The following is a 20,959-nucleotide window of genomic DNA, read 5'->3' on the forward strand; positions in this document are numbered from 1 at the left end:
CACAGGACATTAGGACACCACTGCTGCTACCTAGCTAATTCTATATAATTCTATATACCACCCCAGGCATAGTTTAAGATATATAATTTTCTAACGTTCATTTCAGGTTTGCTCAAATTTGCAAGATTTTGTGCACAAATATATATTGAAGTTAGGGAGAAAAGAGATAGAAAAAAAAAATCTGTGGTTCTGAAATGGTAAATATTAGAACTTGTACATCAGTCCAGATATCCGAATTAAAAGAACCTCTGTAAAGAGGTTTACAAGATTTATATGCAAAGGTTTGCTTTAAAGCATGTAAAGTATTAAAGCAGAGCTCCGCCCAAAAAGGGGAAGCTCCGCTTGTTTGCTTCCTCCGCTGCCACATTTGGCACCTTTCAGGGGGGACGGGTGGCCATTTCTGACATGTACCCGTCCCCACTTCTGGGTGAGGTCCCCCGAAAGTTCAGCCCCCTTCCTCCTTCCAATACCGCCGGGCCATTAAGAAAGTGCAGTTTGCTTCAAGCATGCCCAGAAAGGAACATACAGTATTTGTAGCTGTTAGCTTAATTTTTTTTTAACAAAAGAGATCAGGCTGCAGAAAGTGCAGCGTGCTTCGCACATGCACAGTAGGGAACCGGCTGTGAAGCCGCAATGCTTCACTGCTGGCTTCCCCTACAAGGAATTGTGGCGATAGGACCAGAGAGCTGATTAAAAAATCATCTGGGGGTGTCGATATCATGGTATCCCTGAACAGGCACGTGTGTCCCAATATTAAAAGTCAGCAGTTATAGCATTTGTAACTGCTGACTTTTAATATTTAAAAATAAAAAATAAAAATTGATATCTACACCATATTTATCGGAGTATAACACACACATTTCCCTGAAAATCAGTTGCTCCAGTTCTGTCTCCTGGACCGGTATTGGACCAGTGTTCTGGCTATCATAGGAGCAGGTCCAGGAGGCGAGACTTTAATAAAGTGGCTGCTGAGTAAACAGGAGATCCTCACTTTATATAACCTGACATGAGGCTGCAGATGGGCACGGATCAGGCTGCATTGATGGGCAATGGTGAGGCTGCAGATGGGCACTGATTAGGTTGCAATAACGAGGCTGCGGGTGGGCACTGACCAGGCTGCAATAATTAGGCTGTTGGTGGGCACTGATCAGGCTGCATTGATGGGCACTAGGGAGGCTGCAGATGGGCACTGATGAGGTTGCACTGACCCTTATTTTTCTTCAAAAAGTTATTTAAAATGTAAGTTTAAACTTCCTTCTTAAAATTAAGGTGAGCGTTATACGCAACATTCGGTCTTCTTCCCCCCTTTTCTACTCTCATAGAAAAACAAGGACCTGGTTTCCTATAAACACAATGCAAAACTAAATGTGCATGTACGCTATTACAGTGGGTCTCAGTTAAGGCCCAAGGGACCAAGTACCTCAATAAAAAGTCTGCACTGCCCACAGCGACCACCCATGATATTTCATTTGCAGTGTGGAATGAAAGAGAAAATCTAAATATCTGCTATTCCTGTAGACTCCATAGGGGTGATTTACTAAAACTGGTGCACACAAAATCTGGTACAGCTGTGCATACTAGCCAAGGGGCTTCTAGGTTTTAGCCTAGGTTCACAATGATAGCGAGATTGAAATCATGCAAGTTCAGCTAAACTTGCATGATTCCATTCCCGCATGTCAGTCCGACTTCGAGGGGATTGCAGAGACAGCTATGCGGGTTTCTGCACAGATGTCTACACAAAAATCGCACCCCGAAATTGCCAAAAGTAGCACAGGATCTACTTTTTGGAAATTGGTGTGGCGTTAACTTTGTGGCACCACACGGAACCCCAAAAGTAGTTCCTGTCCTACTTTTGGCGACTTCGGAGTACGATTTTGTACAGACATCTGTGCAGAAACCCGCACAGCTGTCTCTGAAATAATCCCCAAAGTCGGATTCAGGACGGTGCCATTGCCGGCAATAGTCGCTGATTTGTCATGTCAAATCGCGATCCAAATTGCATCAATGTGACCCTAATCTTATTGTCAAAGCTAAAATTGAACAAGCTGAAGTTAGAAGACAATTGGTTAATATGCAGAGCTACACCAGATTCTGTGTGCTCCACTTTTAGTAAATCTCCCCCTTTGGGTCAGTTTTTTTTCAGCAGCAATGATAAATACAGCTCAAGGCACACAAAGTAACATGGAGATAATGGGCAGAATGTCTTCTACTGCTAAACTAATGTCAGAGAGCTAAGCAGCTGCAGGGATGGGCACATTGTAACCATAACATTCAGCTGTTACAATGGGCAATGACCCATAAAAGCTGCAATACTAGGCGAGTCTCTGCTAGGTATAAATCAATCAATGTGCCATGTACCAAAGCATGCCACCTCCTAGATGGTTATCAAAGTGCTAAATTAATGTACATGCCAGGGCCTGCTAAGGAAACACAAACTTTGTATATAGTACTCCTATGACAGGCACTGGGTATGTCTCAGCTTGTGTACTTTAGAGCCCTTCATCTATCCAGGTCCATTGCAGAGAATGGTGCTGCTTGTAAAGGCCCGTACACACGGTCTGACTTTTTGACAACAAACATGCAAATTAGCTGTTTTGGAGCAACATCCGACTGTGTGTATGCTCCATCGGACAAACTTTTTCTGTTTTCATTGGACTTTTGTTGGCTGTGCGAATGGACAAACTTTCTGGCAACAAAAGTCCGATGGAGCAAAGTCCGACCGTGTGTACGCAAAAGCATCGGACTTTTGTACAAGGTACAAACACGCATGCTCAGAACCAATGCAAAAGATCAGACTACAATACAGAAGTTCACCAAAGGTGGTGCTAGAGTCATTGAACGTCCTCTTTTGAAGCGGCGTCAGTACGTTGTGACGTCATTACGTTCGTGTTTGTTGTCAAAAAGTCCGACCGTGTGTATGCAATACAAACTTGTGGACCACGACCTTTGTACAAAAGTCCACGGAAAAGTTTGTACAAAGTCCGACCGTGTGTATGAGGCTTAAGGATCGCTGAAAACCAAAAGTGGTATGAATGTACTTTCTGCTTTCCTAGTCAACTGAGCCAACGCCGAAAGCATTAGGACTTGTCATCATCCTAATATTGGATCTACAAGACCATAGCGCCGTCAGATTTGTATGCTCCTGAATGCCTGGACCATTTTTTCCTAAAAGGATACAAACGGTATGTTAGTTAGGACCATTTCACACTAGTGATCTTGTCAATGGCAAGACCTTGTCGGCAACAGAATAGCTATGCAGGGTCAAAGAAGGAATGAAATGCCAACTGTACATTCATGTGTCACTTGTTGCTGGATGGATAAGAGAGAGATCACTGGGAACTTCCACTCTGAATTGTGCCCGTCAATGAGGGAGCGATGCCTTGCTCATCGGACCTTAAAAGTGAATCTGCAATCCACAATACATATAATAACTAATGTGTATGCAGGAATATACTTGTAGAATAAAAAGGGAAACCGTTTATGAACATGAGCCTCACAAGCCCCATGAAACTCTTCTCTGATGGCACCAAGTCATATGACCAGGAGCGGGACTAATGGCTTTACATCCCTGGGTTTACACAAGTCTTGTACAACCTATGGACAGGCTGTGTTTTCTCATTGCAGCGAGTCATGACTATTAAATATACCAAATGGGAGGTTCTTCATTATCGCAAAGAATACCTAGCTTCATACACAACAAACCTAGCCTGAAACATAAAAAAAACCCCTGGGTGTATTTTAAAACTGAGGACTGGTTCACACTGAAGCAGTGTGGGACACACACGCAATTTGCACAGGAATCGCAGCATATTCCTGTGCGAATTACATGCGGTGTCTCTGGGGTGCGATTTATATGGCTCAAATCGCACCGCATTCACACCAAACTCATGCAGGACCCTCGCTTTGTCTGCGCCAGACAACATCAGCTGGGAACATATACTAATTTGTGCAAGTTTAATACTTGCAGGTAAAACTTATGATAAGCTTACCTGTAGGTACAAGTTTAGCCACTTACAAACCGGAAGATTTTCCTGCTTAATGACCAGGCCATTTTTTGCAATACGGCACTGAGTCGCTTTACTTTATTATTAATAATATTAGTAATATTTTTACATTTTTGTTATAATGTCCCCATCTTCTATATATTTTTGGTAAAAAACAAATAAAATAAAAAAAAACACAGAATAAGCATATATTAAATGTCACTGGTAGAAGGGGTTAACACTAGGGGTCGATCAAGGGGTTAAATTTGTTCCCTAGGTGTGTTTCTTAGGCTTCATTAACACCTGAGCATAGAGTTTTCAGGCAGAAAATCACGCGATTTTACTGCGTTTTTTGCAACTTTTTTACCGTGATTTTGTGGGTTGTTTTGCCACGATTTTGTGCAGGGCAAAAGGTCACCAATGTAAAACGAAGAAAAAAAAAAGAAAACGCCGAAATCTGCCCGATTCGAGCGACAAAAAAGGCCCAGAACTTGTTTGATCTTCAGGCGACTTGCAGCGGAGATGTGAACCATCTCCATTGAGAATAATAGATTTTTTCCCCCTCCAGCGTTTTGTAGCTTCGGGCTTCAAGCTACAAAACGCTCAGGTGTGAATGGGGCCTTACTGTGGGGGGATGGGACTGACTGGGGGAGAAGACATATCGCTTTTACTACTTACTAGGAACAATCAATCTGTCTCCTCTGCCCTAACACACAAATCCCCGTTCTGGCTCTCGTGCCAGTGATCGCACCCACCCAAGTATCAGAATATATTTTACACGTATCGGTATATATTATACCAGGGCTCAAAATTTAAAGTCCTGAGTTACTAGCCAGGCTTCAAGGGTTACTCGCAACCAGTTGCCCCGCCCAAAACCTAGCCTGACCCCAATGCCACCCCTAAACACACCCTCATAAAAATGACACCTAATATTTTTATAACTTAACTCTGCATAAAACATTTAACAACTTTATCTGTGCCCAAAAATGCAGCCTGCTCGTGTGCCCAGTACACTCCATGCCCGCGGCTCTCCTCCCTCTTCCCCTTCGCTGGGAGAATGCTAAACAAAAAAAATAAAAATAAAGTGGTGAGTAAATGCCCACAAAAGGAAGCTCTCTCTGTGTGAAAAAATCATGACAAATTTCTTATGGGTACAGTGTTATATATGTCTCCCATATAACCCAGGCTGCCCGCGGTGCCTGCCCCAACCCCGCCCCCCTCCTGCTCCAAGGCAGCCCACATTCGCCAGCCCTCAAAATCCACTCGCAAAATGAGAGTGGAATTTTTGAGGGCTGGTGTATACAATTGCAACACAAGTCATATTGTAATGGAACGTTTATATACAAGTAAAAAAAAAAATGACCTTTCCTTTTCAATCTGCAGCACTGCAGTTCTCTGTAAAAAGCAATATCGTTACCTGGAGACGTTTTGTACACAGATAGTGTACAGCATGCCCCCAAGAAATGTAATTGTGCGATTGGCTCACTGATTTTCCCAAAAGTCTGCAACAAGACAAATCAAATTTTGAGCATCCACTGCAACAAAAAACATTTTTTGGTGAGATACTCCCAAAGAGAAATCACATCTAAAAAGGGATGCAGACCCTGCCACTCTCCTTATTAGAGCCCTGTAGGTGCAGCAGCTGATTGGGAAGTATGCAAAATCACTCCCATTAGATTCACTGAGCACATGGACACACACATACAAACAGCCATTTCTTCAGAATAACAAAAAAAAAGGTATGAATCTGCAACAAAGTTTGTTAAAATTCTTGAAATGTACATAGATCACCCAGCAAATGATTTTTTCCCACAACAAAAGTGCAGTTACTCTTTAAGATGGTTATACTGGTTGAAATTTCGGCTGGATCAGCAGGAAATGACTGAATATCGATCTATGTATGGCCATTCCCGTTCATGAGAAGTTGATCTAGCGATCGACTCCTCATCAACATGACTTCTGGAAGATTTCAGTGTGATCAGAGCTTCAGCACTGATCAGAATTTTCTGAGAGTAGGAAGGCAGAGGAGTCTCCCCGCTGTCAGAATACAAAGACACTGCGGGGAGGATTCCTGTGTCCACTCCGAAATATGTGGATAGGGGAATCGGGTCCGTTTTTTTGTTGTTGTTGTTGTTCAAAGGTTGGGTAAAAAGAAAAAAGAAAATATGGGAGTTTCCATTTTAAACAAATTTAACATAGAAAGCATTCTGTATTGAGGATTTATCCCATATGTCAAGGATAACTAGCTACACATTTGTGGCAGTGTTGAATTGTAACTCTTAACTTGCTGCACATTTTCATTAGCAAGTTGTACATTTGTAGAGCACTTGAAGCACAAGTTCTAGGTGACACTTTTCCAATTAGCATGGCAAGTCTCTAGCAAGTCAAAGTTGCAGTGGTGAGTCTACAGCAAGAGCGCTGCAAGTCTATAGCATGAAAATGTAGCCACAGTGCCCCCTGTGGTGGGATGATTATAGCACAACATAACTGAAGCAGAACTTGGAGAATGTTTGCAAAGAAAGTTGATCTGGAGTCATGCAATGTGGACTTGCTGCAATTGTGCAACAAACTTGTGAAGCCTGGCAAGTCTAGCAATAGTTCAGCAAGTCATTTTCAAACTTGCAGCATAATTGCTTGCTATCTGGGATACTGATGTTCATCTTCTTGGAGGACCTTTGTCAAGCTATCTTGGCCACATACAACATGCATGTGGCCTGTATATGGAAAATAAATAGTTTTATATTTTGGTACCACTCCCTATTATATATATATATATATATATATATATATATAGATAGATAGATAGATAGATAGATAGATAGATAGATAGATAGATAGATAGATAGATAGATAGATAGATAGATAGATAGATAGATAGATAGATAGATAGATAGATAGATAGATAGATAGATAGATAGATAGATAGATAGATAGATAGATAGATAGATAGATATATATATATATATATATATATATATATATATATATATATATATATATACCCCATATATAGCATAACAATTCATTTTAAGATCTATCTAAACCCAAAAATGTAATGTATTGCAGCTTACTAGTCTTTGGTATAGTGGCTGCATTTTAAGGCTTCTTTTGATTTAGCTTTACCTGGTAATCCTGCAGGTGGACGGTCCAATCCTGCCAATGGCAGCCTGTCAAACCTTTTAAAAGTTTGGTCAGCTACTGTGGCTAGATGGCGCTAGACGACACACCTAGCAGAAAGTATATTTAGGTGAGCGTGCTCCCAGGGACAAATGCCCAAAATGCAAGGAGTATGCATGGTGGGCATTCATCCCTGGGTGCATACCACGCTACTGAATGTACAGTCCAGCCACAGCAGCCGTCAGACTCCGAGTGTTCGAAAAGGCAGCTGACAGTGGGGCTGGACTGGGCAGGGCAATTGGTTGTTGGACAGAAGAAAACTAGGAAGGAAGATATTCTTCTGTACAGGTCACAGGAAATAACAAGGACTCTGCATTTCTGACAAGACTAACAAATATTTTATGCATTTGCTGGAAACCTTTGCCTGAGAAAACTAAGGCAGGCAGCACATCTAAGGACTGTAAAATGCAATTCTTGGGTTCACTTATCCCTTAATGACAGCTGAAGCTTGTATTGCCTGTAAATGGAAATCCTTCAACATCCCGTCCACATATGCCATTATATTTATACTTATTAAAACCACGTGGTTTAAAAAGATTGAGGCAATCGGGGTCTAGGGAGGTTTTCATTAAACTATTGCAACTGAAGCTTTCCAATGTTCCTCACCTGGGCCTTTGTTATTTTGTTAACAAAAGAGATTCCTATTAAAATCATTTTGTTTAATACCATGGTTAGATAGAATACGCTGCCAAATCAATATTCTCTTGTGTCATGGTCACATTTCAATCAGTCTAATTGTTCTTTTATCCTGTTTACTTTCATCACATGTTCAACTAAACCCATGTCTCTTGTCCCCTAAGCAGGGGAACTGGGCCTGTGCAGCTTTGTTCACTCCTCATTTATCAAGCTCAATAAATATCTTTGAAGCATAAAAGAAAAAACGTGTGAACAAGCAAGTCACATTCCTTGTAATCAGCCTCAGCACCACCACCCATCCAAAGTACATTTTAAGAACAAAATTTAGGTTAAAGTGGTTGTAAAGACATTTTTTTTTTTTTTTAAATAACAAACATGCTATACTTACCTCCACTGTGCAGGTTGTTTTGCACAGAGTGGCCCCGAACCTGCTCTTCCGGGGTCCCTCGGCAGCTGTCTCAGCTCCTCCCTGCAAGAACTAACCACCTTCATGCGAGCTCTCTCACATGGTGGTTAGTTCTTGCGGGCGCACTTCTGTGATACGGCCGGCGGCTATAGCCGCTCACTATATCACTCTGCCCCACCGCTCGGCACACCACGTCATTGGATGTGATAGACAGCAGCGCGAGCCAATGGCTGTCCTGCTTTCAATCCATCCACTCTAGCCAATCAACAAGCAGGCTGAGACACGAAGAGGAAATCGGGGGTGAGCGCAGCAGGTGAACGGGCTCAGGTAAGTAAAACGGGGGGGGGGCGGACGGACTGGTATTGTCAGATGTTTTTTCACCTTAATGCATAGGATGCATTAAGGTGAAAAAACGCGAACCTTTACAACCCCTTTAATGAAAAGGATTTCAAGGCCATAACAACCATACAATGTGATGTCGACATCAACAGAGCTTTAGAAAAACATGAATTTTTCCACACATATTGGATCATCTTCTAAAATAATAATGAACTCACGTTCATCGATTCCTTCATTTCTGTGTGCTTTACTTTATCCTGAGCTCAGACTGGGTTCATTGAACATTCCAGATAAACTGTATACCCATTACACTGCATGTGCAGTACTATTGTTTTAGTACTATGAGATTGTTTTGACATTGTGTTTCGTTTTTACTTGAAACATTTTATAAAAAATGATTGAAACTGAAAATTCTGCCAAGAATCAGTAACCACAATGCAAAGCTGCTGCAAGTCATGTGACCCAACTTGTCCAGGTCACGCAGCATTTTCTTATTAACCACTTGCTTACTGGGCCTCCTGCCCAGACCAATTTTCAGCGCTCTCACTCTTTGAATGACAATTGTGCGGTCATATAACACTGGACCCAAATGAATCATTTTTTCCCCATAGACCTTTCTTTTGGTGGTATTGGATCACCTCTGGGTTTTTAAATTTTTTGCTAATGAAAAAAAAAAGGAAAACTGAAAATTTTTAAAACAAAAAAAAAAAAGTTTTATATCTTGTTAAAATATTTTGCAAACAGGCAATTTTTCTCCTTCAATGATGTACCCTGATGAGGCTGCACTGATGGGCACTAATAAGCAGCACTGATGCGCATTAATGGGTACCGAGAGGTGGCACTGATAGCTGGCACTGATGGGTGGCACTAATGGTCACTGGTAGGTGATACTGATCGTTCCATCTATCAGTGCTGCCTGATTGCCATCACTGGTGGGCATTGATAGGTGGCACCGATATTCACTAGTGGGCACTGGCAGGTGGTACTGGTTGGTACAGATGATGTGGTTGTGCCTCTTCCTCTTCAGGACTGATCTCCCTTCAACAGAAGCTGGTGATCCACTTTTTTTCTCCTCATGCTGTCAGCATGAGGAGAAAAAAAAAAAAAAAAAAAAGACAACAAAAGATTACCAAGCTTCTGTTAACATCATGCGATCAGCTGTCATTTGCAGCTGATCACGTGGTAAAGGGCTGGGATCGGTCGCGTACTCCGATCTGTGATTACCCAAGTCTCTGACTTGGGGATCACAGAGCACACCACGCGCAACCCGCAGGGGGCGTGCAACGGGGCGAACGTCTACTGACGGCCTCATGGCAATGTAGGATCTGCACTGTAGCAGTCATTCAGCTATAGCGCGGAAGGGAAGAGGTTAAAGCCCGTGGACACTGACCATACATCTGCTGCACACATGGTTAGTCCAGACACAAGACATTGCTTGCCAGAGATGTCAACAATCTTTATTTACTGCATATTTATTATTTCTGGTCAAAAAATAAAAAATGCTCGTTTAACCACTTGCCTACTGGACACTTTTACCCCCTTCCTGCCCAGGCCAATTTTCAGCATGGTCACAATTGTGAAGCCATGCAACACTGTACCCATATGAAATTTTTTATCCTTACATTCGGCCCTCTAGGTTTAATGACCAACTTCTTTCAATTTAAGGGCATGTGGGCGCGGCCCCTGAGGACCCCTTCCCTTTTCTTTCACTTCTTCTTTCTCCCCTCTTGCTTTTTATCTTTTTCTCTACTCCCTCTCTGTGGGCACTCTTACCCACGGTCTGTACTCTATCTATTCCTTTTGTCTATCTGTCTTTTCTGGTGGCTCCCATTTTGAGGAGTCGACATGTGGTTGACGGTTATACCGACATGAGATATTTCGAAGTCGTGGGGACACATCTCAGGGAGGAAAATTTCATCTTCTTTTTATCTTTATCTTTCTTCTTTGCTTCTTCTGTATGTCTGCTTAGCAGCAAAGCCCGGCATGTATGTGTCTTTACATCAACATCCCTGATGATACCTGAGCTAGGCTGCATTCCATATGGCCTATTTTGAGACGTAATCGAATCTACATTGTGATTATTTGTTTATACTAGGCCTTTGCTTTTGTTTTCTTTTTTTTTTCTTTTTTTGCTACCTTTATTGCCTTGTGGAATATTATAACACCCATGTACCCTCCCCCCACTGAGACACCCCTTTTTTTCCTCTTTCTTCTGTTTGATGTTTCTGTCACATGATATGTATGTTATGTTTGACTTTCAATAAAACATTTGTAAAATAAATTTTTTATCATTTTTATCAAGAGCTTCCTTTTGTGGGCATTTAGTCACCACTTGGTTTATTTTTTGCTAAACAAAAAAAAACAAAAAAAAAAGGCAGAAAAAATTAAATGAAAAAATAAATACACACACTTTTCATAGTTTGTTATAAAAAATTTTAAACAGGCAATTTTTCTCATTCACTGATGGGCAGTACTGAGTGATGCTGATGAGGTGCTGATGGGCACTGATAGTTGGCACTTGGTAGCAAATTTGGGACCAATGTCCCCTCAACAGAAGCCAGAATTTCGGCTTTCCCCTTTTCTCCTCACGCTGTCAGTGGCAGGGGAAAAAAGCAGACTTCCGTTTATATTGTGTGATCTGCTGTCATTGGCCAACAGCTGAATATGAGGTAAATGGTCGCTGCGATTGGCCCTTTACCCCCATCTGCGATTAGCACAGGAGGATGTCCATGGACGCCCTCCTGGCATTTTAAGCTCATGCTGTAGCCGTCTTTTGGCTATAGCGCAGGCGGGAAGGGGTTCAAAGAAAAAACCTTTTCTACATGCAGTCAATTTTTCAATGTCATTATACAAAATCACTTTGTGCACTAAAAAAGGATGGAGCGTGTAACATGTTCCCAAAAGGTAAACTTAATCTTTAACCAATATACCAAGCAGGTGTAATGATCATCAATTTCTATGTAGGTTGAAGCAGTCATCAACTGAAACAAACTGCTGCGTAGAAGTCTTACAACTGGGTGAGGAACAGCCAAACTCTACTACGAATGGGAGGTTGTGGAAGACAGTTTCATGTCATGGGTCATACATGGCAAGACTGAGGCACAGCAACAAGATCCAAGGTATACTGCATCAATAAGGTCTCTCCCAGGCAAAGATTTCAAAGAGGACTGGGGTTTCAACATGTGCTGTCCAAGCTCTTTTGAAGAAGCACAAAGAAACAGGCAGATTGCACAGCTAGAGTCAACATCGCCAAGAAAGCATTCACATCTAAAAGGGATGTTGGGGATGTGTTTTTTCATTTAGATCAGGAACAAAAATGTTTGATGGCAGAGAAAAAAAAAAAAACACAAACATAAAAGCTGTAATGCCGCATACACACGATTGGATTTTCCGACAACAAATGTTGTATGTGAGCTTGTTGGCAGAAAGTCCAACCGTGTGTATGCTCCATCGAACATTTGTTGTCAGACTTTCCACCAACAAATGTTGGCTAGCAGGTCCTCAAATTTTCCGCCAACAAATTTTTGTTGTGGGATTTTTTTGATCGTGTGCACACAAAAAGTGCACATATGCTCGGAATCAAGTACGAGCTGGAGGTAGAACTAGCGTTCGTAATGGAGATATTACACACGTCTTGTACGTCACTACGTTTGTAATTGTTGGCCAACATTTGTGCGACCTTGTGTATGCAAGACAAGTTGGAGCCAACATCCTTTGAACAAAAATCCACGGTTTTGTTGTCGGAAAGTCCGATCGTGTGTAAGGGGCATAAGAGGTGGGCAATGACAATATGAATCAAAAAGGAGAGAAGATTAATAAAACGAGTGAGGTTGCCCAGATAAAAGATGAAGGCGGTCTAAAGATAAACAGATTACTCTCTGTAGAATAACAGGAGAGGAGTTGCTACAGTGTGGGGGGGGGGGGGGGGGGGGGGTAATGCCGTGTACACACGACCGGACTTTAACGGACTGAATTCTGTCAGACAGAGTTTCGACAGACGTCCATCAAATCGGACTTGTCTACACACAATCACACCAAAGTCCAACGGATTTGACCGTGATGACGTACGACCGGACTAGAATAAGGAAGTTCATAGCCAGCAGCCAATAGCTGCCCTAGCGTCGGTTTTCATCCGTTGGACTAGCATACAGACGAACGGATTTTTCTATCGGACTTGAGTCCGTTGGAAAGATTTGAGACATGTTCTAAATCTAAAGTCCGTCTAATTTTTCAACCGCAAAGGTCCGATGGAGCCCACACATGGTTGAATTATCTGACGGATTTGTTCCGTCAGACCTTTGCTGTCGAAAACTCCAGCTGTGCGTACACAGCATAAGGCTGGAGAGCAGCTTTAAATAAAATCTGTTAATTGCTTTCAAATGAATCTTACAAGCAATTAACAAACACAAAAAATAGATTACATAAAAGCGATAAAGGCCTCATGCACACTAAAGCTGATAAACGCACGTTTTTATGAGTTTGGGCGTTTAACAGCCCTTAGCCCTTGTACACACGATCGGAGATTCCGACGGAATGTGTCCAATCGGAGCATTTTGTCGGAGATTCCGACTGCGTGTGGTCTGCATCGGACTGTTTCCGTCGGACCAAATTTTCCAACTTGCCGGAAATATTTTCCGACAAAATGCTCCGATCGGACATACTCTGATCATGTGTAGAGAATTCCGATCAGACCAAGTGCCACGCATGCTCAGATCAAATTCCTACATCAAAGCTATTGGCTACTAGCCTGAACGTAGTCCCATCGTAACGAAATTACGTCATCACATTCTGAAAGATCGGATTTTCCGACAACTTTGTCCGACTGTGTGTATGCAACAGTTTCGGACAAGATCCGTCGGACAAAATCCAACGGATTTGGTTGTCGGAATCTCCGACTGTGTGTACAATGACTTAAACTCTCCTCTATGTTGTCCTATGTGTCCATGCACACATTGATTACTTTTTGCATTTTATCAGCAGGGCGTTTATGAGCTGTTGTCTGAACGCCCTAAAATCGTACAACAATCATACAAAATCGTAAAACCCTCCCAGTTAGAATCACTCCCTAAGACACACTTAACCCCTACAGCGCCACCTAGTGGTTAACCCCTTCACTGTGTCAAAATTGTCCGATGTGTCCGCCATAATGTCACAGTCACAATAAAAAAAATATATATAGCAGATCGCCGCCATTACTAGTAAAAAAATGCCATAAAAACGAACCCTTATTTTGTAGACGCTATAACTTTTGCAAAAACCAAATGCGTATTGCAATTTTTATTACCAAAAATATGTAGCAGAATACGTATCGGCCTAAACTGAGGAAAAAAATGTTTTCTTATTATAATTTTGGGGGATATTATAGCAAAACGTAAAAAATAATGTATTTTTCAAAATTGTTGCAATTTTTTTGTTTATAGCACAAAAAATAAAAACCGCAGAGGTGATCAAATACCACCAAAAGAAAGCTCTATTTGTGGGGGAAAAAAAAAAGGACGCCAATTTTGTTTGTGAGCCACGTCGCACGACTGCGCAATTGTCAGTTAAAGTGACGCAGTGCTGAATCGCAAAAAGTGCTCTGGTCAGGAAGGGGGTAAATTCTTCTGGGGCTGAAGTGGTTAAGAGATATTCTAGTGAGCAGCTGGTGACATCACCGACACATGCTCTCTGAAGGCAAGGCATAACCGTACCATTCCTTCAGAGCTGTGTGCCAAGACTCCCGGATGTGACGTCATCGAGCCTCGGCCATTCAAGCCACGGCAGCCTGCTAACCCAGAAGGAAGACCAGGTGAAGATGGAAGCCGCAGTGACAGCTTACCGCTGGAGGGCTTTGTGTCGAGGCAAGTCTCTCATAATGTGCTAGTATGCGGTACATACTAGCACAGTATGATATTGCCTTGCTGGAAGAAACTTTTTTTTATTTTTAAAAAGGAGTTTACTACTGCTTTAAGATGAACGCCATATAGACATGAAAAGGATTTTTTTTTAATTTTCATGTTCATCAAAAATTATTTAGGGCCCAAACAGATTTGTGCCTTATGGTAACACGCATTTTACCATGCATTTGCAATGCGTGGCAGCCAGTTTAGATTGTAAGCTCTAATGAGCAGGGTCCTCCGATTCCTCCTGTATTGAATTGTATTGTTTGCCTAATGTTGTAAAGCGCTGCACAAACTGTGTGCTTTATGATAATAACATGTAGTATGGGGTGTTTCAGGGCCATTAATTGTGACTAGCACACTGGCACACTAAAAGGAGGGAAAGGGGAAAGGGGAAAGGGGGCAACCATTTTTTCACACATCATGGTGTGCTGCCTGCCCATTGAAAACAATTTGGGCAGCCTTGATGCAGTGCACCTTAACACACGGTAACGTGTTACCTTAACATGCATTCAATAAGTTAGAATTTCATATGACCCTAAGGCTCGGTTCACACAGGGGGCGATGCGAGGCGACACGACTTGCCTCGCCGCGACCTGCCGTGACCTCAGCGGCGACTTGCAAATGACTTCTGTATAGAAGTCAATGCAAGTCACCCCGAGGTCGCCCAAAAGTAGTACAGGAACCTTTTTTCTGAGTCGGAGCGACTCGAGTCGCTCCTCTTAGAACGGTTCCATTGTACAGAACGGGGGTGACTTGTCAGGTCGCGGCACTGCAAGTCGTGTCGCCTCGTGTCACCCCCTGTGTGAACCGGCCCTAATTGTACGGGGCGAAACATGTCAGAGGAGCATAGCCAGGAGGAGTTTAGGCTGAAGCCATACATCTTCACCCCTCTACATAGTGTCTGGTTTCCGGTGTGCGGAGTATTTACCTTCTGTACTCAGACCTGCTTGTAGTTCTTGGCACACAGAACACAGACTGGAAGAGAGAAATGATGCACTGCATGCAAATGTACTGGCAAGGAACATGCTAAAATTCTCATATGTACTAGTTTAAAACAAGCAGCAGCAAAACTGTCCTAAAACACAAGATGAACGCTGCACATTACACATTTGTAGATTTTGTAGTCACACGATAGTATACTTGTCCTGTTATTTACTCAGGTGCTATGTATGAGAAAGTCTAGACGAAGACTACCCTCACTAATCACTTCCTGCAACCAGATATGTGCAAGATAGAAAATAGAAAAAACAAACAAATGTACCAGCCCAGGGCAACACAATAAGCAAATAATAGACATCATGTTCCTATACAGTCTAGTCTGTAAATCACAAATTATACAATTTACCTGCATGCGACATTTTAAAAGTAGATCATCCAACTGATTTTCAGTAAAGCGCAGAAAACATCAAAGTGCCTTATTTTGGCAAAATTGTTAGAATTCCTGAAGGAGAAAAGCTCCATTCACTCTTGTACGACTCCAAAGTTGCGCAGACTTTGGAGTGCAACTTTGGATGGGTGCAACTTGGGATACTATTCTGGCTTTGACCAGTGAATGGTACCATTCAAGTACACAAGTATGCAACTTTTGAGGGTTACCATTGAAGTCTATGGCCCTCAAAATGCATGAAAAATCAGACCAAAGCAGCGCATGAACTACTTTGAAGTCACTGCAACTTTAAAGTCGCACACACAGTTGTACTCATAAGTTTACATACCCTGGCAGAATGTATGATTTTTTGGTCATTTTTCAGAGAATATGAATAACAAAAACTTTTTTCACTCATGGTTAATAAATGGCTTCAGCCAAACAATCAACTGTGTTTAATTTGTTTAAAGCATAATGGCAACAGAAACTACCCAAATTACTCTGATCAAAAGTTTACGTACCCCGCTGGTTTTGGCCTGGTAACATACACACAAGTTGACACAGAGGGTTTGAATGGCTATTAAAAGTAACCATCCGACAGACCCTTGCATCTTTCATCCAGTGCTGCACTGACGTTTCTGGATTCTGAGTCATGGGGAAAGCAAAAGAATTGTCAAAGGATCTGCGGGAAATGGTAGCTGAACTGGATAAAACAGGAAAGGGATAATAAAAAGATATCCAAGGGATTGAGAATGCCAATCAGCAGTGTTCAAACTCCAAAGTGGAAAATGAGGGGTTCTGTTGAAACCAAACCACAGACAGGTAGACCAACTAAAATTTCAGCCACAACTGCCAGGAAAATGGTTTGCTACACAGAGAAGGTTTTTCTACCTTCATGCATAGATTGCGTGACTGGGGGGAAAAAAATAAAAATAAATAAAAACACACCTTTGGCCTTTACAACCACTTTAAACATTTTTCAAATAGCAATATCTGTAAATTGTTTTACCCATTTTATTCTAGTTATAAAAAGAGTCAAAGTTCTCTGTAAAACATTCATACAGGTACGTTCAGGTTGTGTATATTGACATGGAGGAACTAACTGTACACATAATAGAACACCACATTTATTTGGACAATCAATACCCTTCAGGTAATAAGAGTGCTTACACACTGAAAGTGCCTAGGCGTCGGCAGTAAAGTGATACCATAGTTTTAGCAGCACTATTCGGCCGCTTTAACCCCCGCTAGTGGCCAAAAAAGGGTTAAATCCTCCAGCAAAACACCACTGCAGCGGCAGTACAACAGCGATGCCCCATTGTTTTCAATGGGCAGGAGCAAGGGAGGAGCAGTGTATTCACCGGTCCAACACCGCTGCAAAGAAGCTGCTGGCAGGACTTTGTGCGATGCCCTGCCAGTGCAGCGCCCCAGTGTGAAAGCCCGAGTGCTTTTGCAGCCACGGCTCTTTTCAGGCACTATGCAGGTGAAAGGGGTCTAAGTGCCGGTTCACACTGAGGCAGCACGACTTGCAGCGCGACTGCCTCAGGTGACCTGGACATGACAGCCGCAGCGACTTGCAAAACAACTTCTCTATAGAAGTCAATGCAAGTCGCCTCAAGTCGTCCCCAAAGTCGTACAGGAACCTTTTCCTAAGTCGCTCCAATTAGAATGGTTCCATTGTACAGAACGGGATGCGACTTGTCAGGTGGCTAAATCGCCTGACAAGTCGTCCCAGTGTGAACCGGCACTAACTGTAGCCAGCTAGCCAGATACTGATGGCAACAAGCAACATCTGACTTTTTAGGAACAGGTGATTAAAGAGCCCACACATTAATGGGATTGCTTTTTAATACCTGATTATTTTACAGCCCTCATTTGTTAAGCAAGTGTAGCTGAATTTTAAAACAAATTGGAGAAACAAGGTCAAATCTGACCACAATAAATAGAGCCTGCAGAGGTTTATAGTTCATATGTCAGTAAAGTCATGCCAGATAGAAGGCCATTGCTGTGCTCTGTGTGCAGTTCAGAGAAGCTTCGGGACAAATACTTGGCAGGGCCCCGGATCCCAAATCGGGAACCAGCAGAGTCCAGCTACTGTTTCCCCCTTTCGGCTGCTGCCTGTAAAATTATTTACTTTCTTATTTGGATAGTGGTTGCTGAGCTCACAGGAAAGTCAAAGTGAGCACAGTGCAAGGTCCTTCAGGGTGACCCGAAAAACTCACTATTTATTCAGTCCTAGAACAGGCAGCCTTCTTTTAAAAACAGATTGAAAGACACAGAGAACTAGGTATAAAAGGATGTTAGAACGCAGGATTTTATTGCTAATCCAATTGTAATTAAATATTAATTTGATTATATGAATCCTTGAACAATCAGGAATAAATCAGTGGTATAGCGAAGTCGGAAAGAACAAAAGCCAACCATTCACCGGTTGCTAAAAGTAATGCTGCCCAGATTCCTCCATCAGTGCTAACCGCAGAATGAATCCTCCTGCTGGGCTATTGCATTCTGAGAGCCAGCTCTCCCAGCTGTCACAATACACAAACCGTGCCTGCGTTTGATTTGGATGGAGGAATTGTTCGGTATACAATTATCCAACATACTCCTTTGATTAAAGTCAACTGAGCCATCAACTTTTGTTGAACAAAGAAGCTAGCAGGGCCATACGCTGCTTTAATTTTAACCGTGTCAGCAGGAATCAGCCAAAATACGAGTGGTGTATGGCTAATTTTATTTATCACTATATTGATTGTCCTGAATAGGCAGATCTTTTGCAAATTCCATTGAAAGAACCTCAATAAAGGATCACCAAGCATTCACAGTAGCTGCTAATCCTCCTCAAGCCCACAGACAAATTTCCAAAGCACAGGTCAAACAGGTTTCTAATGAACTGGCCATAATTTGCTTAGTAGATAGCCCAGCCAGCTGCCTTATCTGGTAAAACAAAGCAAAGTGCAACAGGAAGTGCCAAGCGCAGCAGCTGATGTGCAATGTCAGTAGCCCATTACAGCCAAATTTCAGGTTACTGTAGTCATATCAAGACCCAATTTCTGAATGGATGTGTTCAGTTCCTGCACACTTTATTGCCTTAGCCTAGTCTTTCAACCAGTGTGCCTTCAGATGTCTTTAGGAATGCCTTGGCAAAATGCCTAAACACTGTATACAAGCCAGCAGGTGGATAAAACTTGCCTTTTAGTTACACAAAGCCATGGGTTTTCATTATGCACCATTGCAGCCTTCTAGCCGCCGGCATCCTAACAACCAATGAGGTCATCAGTTGACAAGGAGGATGTCGGGCGCCTGCACAGCATCCTCGTTTGCCCCTCTCCATCAGCACTGGGGTCACAACAGCTGAGTGAGGGAGAGAAATTATGGAATACAAGTCAGTACCACAGTATAAAGGTTTATTGACAATGGAAGTATAAATCACCCCTAACGTTGGGTGCCCTACATGTGGATGTTGCCGCATTATGTAAAACTATTTGTTTAGTTTTTTTACATTTAGACTGGGGTGCCTTGAGATAATATTTTTATTAGTCAAGGCTTCCTTTAAATTAAATTATATATAAAAAAAAATAAAAAAATAAAAAAATTAAATAAAAAAACACAGCCATAGCCTAAAAAAAAAAAAAAAAAAAATAGCAAAAGGCTACAATATTTTTTGCAGCAACTTGCTCATGCGTAGTAAAGTGCAGTATTCCATAGCAGACAGAACTCTCTCAATGGCAAAACTACAATTAGTCAATTGGCTACTGCACTTTCCAAGCTGCTGTTACACATTGGTGACCACTTTCTTTGTTAACTCCTAATACTGGATTACAGTTGCCCCTACATGGACAGGCTGGGCAGCCCAGTACCACTATACCATGGGTGCAGATGGCCACACTCTATCCCTGCCAAGCAACATTTGAGCAGATATATTTTACATTTTAAAACATTATTAATGGCCCCTACATGGTCAAGAGCCTAAAATGGATAAAAACAAGTTGCACTGCTTGCAAAAAAAAAATCCTCCTGTAACCATAAGCTTTTCCCCTAGACCATTTCATAAAATCAAAGTCTCACAAATTGAGGTCACAGAATTTTAAATTCATGGCAAATCAATTCGGAAAGCCCTATGGGTCTCGGATTCGGCTGTCGGTTACAAGACGACTATTTCTGTCCTTATACAAAGTCCACTCCTTGAAGAGCATTAGAACGTTCTGGCAGACACGAGGCAGCAATGTACATGTCTGTCTGCTGTACTATCTTTGTACTAACTTCTCTGAAGTCTACATTCCTAGTGACCGACCCTGGGACACCCAGACGGCTTCCTCAACCGACGGGCTTGTCGTCCAGGGGGGCCTTACCTGTCTCAGGCCTAGAAGAAAAGGCATCCTGCAGGCTCATTCTCCACAGCAGCGTTTCATCTGACAAAGAGCTCCAGCCGCAAGGTTTCCTCATCTATGCCGGGCAGCCGTGCTGCCGTCCTATTTAAACAAGGCCTTTATTGGCAGGGAACATTAAGTAAACAGGGTCCCGGGACACAGCTTGCACTAGCTGTACCCCCTCCCTACCATGACAAATCCGAGACGGCTGCCAAGCTGGAAATGACATCACTTCACAAGGCCAAAACAGCTATTAACAATTTCAGGGCCAGGACAACATAACCTACATCATTTCTCCAAATCACCAATATGTGAAGGGGTTAATGCCAGTCTATAAAAAAGGGGTTGAAGATGAAGTTTAATCTGCCTATACACTCTCCGGCCACTTTATTAGGTACACCTGTTCAATTGCTTGGTAACACAAACTGCTAATCAGCCAATCACATGGCAGCAACTCAATGCATTCAGGCATCTAGACGCGGTGAAGGCGAATTGCTGAAGTTTAAATTGCACATCAGAATGGAAAAGAAAGGGGATTTAAAAGTGACTTGGCATGTGGCATGGTTGTTGGTGCCTGACGAGAATGGGCAGACTGGTTGGTGAGGACAGAAAGGCAACAGGAACTCAAACAAGCACTCGTTACATCCAAGGTATGCAGAATACAATCTCTGAACGCACAACACTTCGAACCCTGAATCAAATGGGCTACAGCAGTGGTCATCAACCCTGAGGGCCCACTAACAGGCCAGGTTTATGTATTACCTTGGGGACATGCAGACTAGAATACGGCAATCACTGAGCAG

General features: G+C 42.4%; 1 protein-coding gene across 2 annotated transcripts in view; it reads right to left on the reverse strand.

Annotated features, from left to right (window-relative positions):
- Positions 1 to 20,959, reverse strand: part of WBP1L (WW domain binding protein 1 like) — a 102,681-nt gene that overhangs the window by 23,722 nt on the left and 58,000 nt on the right. Inside the window, exon 1 of one of the 2 annotated variants that reach the window (XM_077455298.1) lies at positions 20,139 to 20,301. The exons of the other annotated variant lie outside the window; for it this stretch is intronic. Within the exon in view, the coding sequence (XP_077311424.1) occupies positions 20,139 to 20,165 (27 nt within the window). The 5' untranslated portion in view covers positions 20,166 to 20,301. Of the gene's footprint in view, positions 1 to 20,138; positions 20,302 to 20,959 lie in introns of those variants that run through there. 2 annotated transcript variants of the gene reach the window in all.

Source organism: Lithobates pipiens, unplaced genomic scaffold (assembly GCF_037356315.1).
Source record: "Lithobates pipiens isolate NorthernLeopardFrog02 unplaced genomic scaffold, aLitPip1_a1.2 Scaffold_25, whole genome shotgun sequence".
Taxonomy (NCBI): Eukaryota; Metazoa; Chordata; class Amphibia; order Anura; family Ranidae; genus Lithobates; species Lithobates pipiens.